The sequence below is a fragment of the Austrofundulus limnaeus genome, unplaced genomic scaffold (genome assembly GCF_001266775.1).
Source record: "Austrofundulus limnaeus strain Quisiro unplaced genomic scaffold, Austrofundulus_limnaeus-1.0 Scaffold774, whole genome shotgun sequence".
Taxonomy (NCBI): Eukaryota; Metazoa; Chordata; class Actinopteri; order Cyprinodontiformes; family Rivulidae; genus Austrofundulus; species Austrofundulus limnaeus.
Window position 1 is genome coordinate 91,957 of NW_013953176.1, and position 4,474 is coordinate 96,430.

The 4,474-nt window shown below is 35.5% G+C and overlaps 1 protein-coding gene across 1 annotated transcript in view; it reads right to left on the reverse strand.

The window, feature by feature from the left end:
- LOC106532467 (heme oxygenase 2) overlaps positions 1-4,474 on the reverse strand; it is a 13,334-nt gene that overhangs the window by 4,662 nt on the left and 4,198 nt on the right. Inside the window, exons 2-4 of the mRNA XM_014028516.1 lie at positions 1,818-1,935; positions 1,188-1,285; positions 556-673 (exon numbers count right to left, since the gene is read on the reverse strand). Of these exons, the coding sequence (XP_013883970.1) occupies positions 556-673; positions 1,188-1,279 (210 nt within the window). The 5' untranslated portion in view covers positions 1,280-1,285; positions 1,818-1,935. The remainder of the gene's footprint in view (positions 1-555; positions 674-1,187; positions 1,286-1,817; positions 1,936-4,474) is intronic.

The following is a 4,474-nucleotide window of genomic DNA, read 5'->3' on the forward strand; positions in this document are numbered from 1 at the left end:
GTGTTTCATTGATTCTGATTTCCTTCTGCAAGATCTTGTGGGACATGACTTTTATGAGATTAAGCTGGTATTAATCTCATAAAGCAGGTTCTTACACACTGACAGATTTAGTCATCACATAGCTAATTTGGATGAAAGCATATTAATCTAACAGTGACGAGTCATCATGGACTACTTTATAAACACAGACACATGGCTGTACACTGCAGGTGTGAGGAAATAAGGAGGAAATGAGGAGCGGAAAATGGACACGTCATGATTATGACTTTTTTCTAATATTAAATAAGTAATATTACAACTTTAATCTCGTAAATTATGGCTTTATTCTTGTAATATTATGACTTTATTCTCATAAAATTATGACTTTAATCTCAAAGTAATAATAATAAAATCTCGTTGTGTGGCCCCTAATACTCCATCATATATATGTACCTACTAAGCACAAAAAATATAAATATCTTAGACCGTACTCTCAATTTGTTTTCATTTTCAGCAAGTTTATTACAAACTGAACTGATTACTTATAATGCCCATTTAAGAACATTTGAAACCAACCTTAAAGAGTTCCTTTTTAATGTTCCCCCGGAGGAAATCTTTAACAAACGGGCAGTTTTCTGCTCGGTCGTGGGCCTCCTTCGTGCCCTCAGCTAACATCTCAGACAGGTCAGTGGGGCTTTGAACAACAGAAACAGAAGGCAAAGTGAACAAACATTACTCAAACACATTCTGAAAACTTAGGGCCTAGCACTCTTTATCCCCACCACAATCGCCAACATTTTATACTGAGCATCTAATGACGAGAAATAAATGTGTTGTAGCTGTTTTGGTCAAACAATGAAAATAATGCCCAATCTCATGACATCACAAGGTATCCCATTCAGAGCGTGTCTGATGAAGGATTCGTTACAGCCTCATTAAATTTGAGCCAAATTGAAAGAGCTGTAGTCATTTTTGTGTTGGCTAATATTGATTAGCTGACTGAGTAGCCATCTTAAATTTAATTAGCTCCAAAAGCTAATCAGTTGAGGATGTGCATTCATTACTTACTGAAAATCTCCATAAAATTTAATCTGTGGTTCATGAGATATTTTGCTAACAGACACAAGAAAACAAGCCCACACCAACATTATTACCTGCCTCAGTCTTTTGCTGACTAGCAATAATTTGTAATTTCTAATCTTCTGTACCTGAGGTTTTCATCCTCCTCCTCCTCCTCATCGATCCATCTTGGTGTTGTCATACAGTTGGACTCAAGCTCTGGTGTTACATCATCTTTCATTTTTTTCTTGGAGTTTTCATGGAAGACAAGAGGAAAATTAAAAATAAATCAACCAGTTCACAGCAAACACACTACGATCCCTGAATCCTAAAATTATTTTTGGTTCTTATACAACTAGTCTATAAAATACAAATAAAAAATTTAATAATACATTGTTTAAAATAAGTGATTTTAAATACTAAATAACTAAAGATAAATGTTGACAGCAAATCTTCTCTATCCAGTAGTCCTAATGAGATTTCAAACGGTGGCACCAATTACAATTTGATTAAAAAAATAAAAATAAAAAAGGTGCACACATTTATGAGCGACCACAACGTAAATAGATTTTTATGGGTTTTTTTTTTTACATTAGTTTCTATAAAATGTCAGAATAAATTCATTATGGACTCTAATTGTTACAGTGAAACAAATTGAAAGTTCAGTTACAAAACTAACACTGCTCGTTCCTCGTGTAAGTAGCTCGWGTGCTTGTTACCATGTTAAAATAAATGAAACCATTTATTTTTATTAACACAAACAGAAAATTTAATCTTACCGTGTTTTTGAGCGGAAATGAGAAAAAGACCTTTTGTTTACTGCTTGGAGAGGACGTCCTTCAACAACATCACGTGCACAAGGCGGGTCTTTGCGGCAATAGACCAATCAGAGAGCGACTGATAAACAAAGAGAAGGATGTAATTGGTCAATATTCAAAGGTTGTACCAATCACAAGTCACACCGCAGAAAGGAGGCGGGACACAAGTGTTGTGAGATTCGGAAATTTTTAAAAAGCACAATGAAATAAGCATTTTTTATTTTACTAAAATGTAATATATATATATANATATATATACACACACCACACAGACAAATGACCTATATTTCTGTTTCATGTTGTGCTACCCTACATCATAGACCACATAAGTCAGTGGGCCCGGTGGAGAGGGGGAGTGGTAGTGACAGATAATGTGAATAAAAATAAATAAAAATAAATGAAAACAATTTTTAACAACAATCTTGACAATTGTTGTGTGCCATTTCCTTTTATTTTGTTAAATGGTTGTTAGATGAATGGGGTCTGGATCCTATTCTTTGTTTTTTAAAAGTGTTTTATGTTTACATTTGTCTGGTTTGTGTCTTTGTGGCCCTGTGATGGACTTGTGAATCTGCAGGGTGTACACTGCCGCTTGCACAGTGACTGCTGAACACCAGTGACCCCCAAACAACCTGGAAAGGAAGACAAGGGTTAAAATGATGATGATTTTATTCTTATTTTTATTTAGAAATTTATTCATTTCATTTGTAACACAAAATAACAAAGAACAAAAAACATGCAATCAAATTAAAATCAAATAAAATGAAAGGCAGCAGAAGAAGAATAAGTCTTATAATATTTGCCCCTTTTTCATACCCAAATATGTTCAAAATAAAAATAAATTACAACAAAAATCAGAACAACTGAAAATAAACAAAAAAATAAAAACGACATTTCCTGGCTTTCTGCTAATATCTGTTGCAGTTTGCAGTTTGGACCACCAGATGCCACCAGAACATTGTGAGACATTACTCATTTTCCATGTTGGTGCTTATTTTTCTCAAACATTTCAGTGAAGTGTGAGAGCAGAGAGAGAAATTAGCTTTTTTGCTTGGTTTTTTAAATTGCAATGATAATTACATCCAAGCAGCAGCAAACAACTTGCAATAGATACTGAATTTATTAAATATGTTAAATTAAATATTCAATAATGCTGCAAACATGAAGTGTTGGAGGAACCCAGAGAATGCACAGGAAAAGTATGATTTATATGTCACCGTCCTCCTATTGCCTGATGTTTACATTTCTGTCCTGTTAATATACATCAGCATAGGAGCTGTTGTGTGTAGTTTTAGACAGCCTCGATTCAGAACACCCTCACTTCACTTATGGCGTCCTAGAAGAACACTTGAGAATACAAACAAAGGAACAAAGGTACTGCGTCATGCTTTTTTCCCCCCAGCAAAACCTCCGAGTATTCAAAGAGATTCTGGCAGCTCTAAGTGCTTCTTTCATGTTTTGGAGCCCAGAGAGTTGTGCGCGACAGGAGGAAAACCCCGTTTTTACTTGTTGCTGTCCTGCTCCAAGACATTCAGCTCCAAACGACCCACCTCTGTTTGTTTTTGTCATTGTTAATAGCTGAGACAAGCTTCCTATCATCAACAATATTACATTGACCTCGACTCCACTGGTGCATGAGTGGCTCTGCCTTTATATTCAATACAACTTCCTGTGTTTATGAATATCTTGGCTGCTTTTCTCTGATTCATTAATCAGTAACAATATATAGGAAGGTGCATGCAGCTTTTAGAACGAATGTGTAATACCCTTAAGTATGCCTAAGTGATATGTTTTGGCATAAAGGTTATTTATACTATAGACATGGATACAGTGACTACCTGTGCGTGTTCAACTCAAGCTCCTGCTCTGCTCTGATCAACACTCCTGTTATGCAGGCGCTTGTTAATCACACACACATCGTGTGGGCAGCTTGTTCCCTAACATTGTTTACCACATTCCAGATTGTTTTTGGCATTGGATTTTATTACACAAAGGGGAAACCTTCCCGTCTGTGAGGGATTTCCGCTTATTTTTAATAATGAAAAAGGGCTCCGGCTAAATTAATCCACAGCTAGATACATCTGGATCCAGATTTCAGTTTATTTAGAGATGGCACCATCAACGTACTGTACAGGCTAGATGTTTATTGATTTTATTTTGTCATGTCTTATTTTTTGGTCAATTAAAAACCCAAACAATATCACATTGTTATAAAAATGTTTATTTTATGTGACTTGAGAGGAATTATTTGTTTTAGCCAAATGTTTTACTGATCATAGATTATCAGAAAGTCATCATTTAGGTCAGTTTTTTAAAATAAAATACTCTCGTTTGACTTCTTAGAGAAAAATAAAACCATTAATGCTCTCAGAATCCAGCAGTCACTGTGTGAAGGCAGGGCGGGGTACAACCTGGACAGGTTGCAGCGATGCAGAGACAAACAACATTATCTCTCTCACCCACACCTGGTGACAATTTAGAGTTCCCAATTAGTATAACAGTTATGCTTTTAATCTGTTGGGGGAAACTGGAGCACCTGGAGAAAATCTATGCATGCACGGAGAGAACATGCAAACATTACAATAAACAGTAAAGTGTGTGTGTACTATATATATATA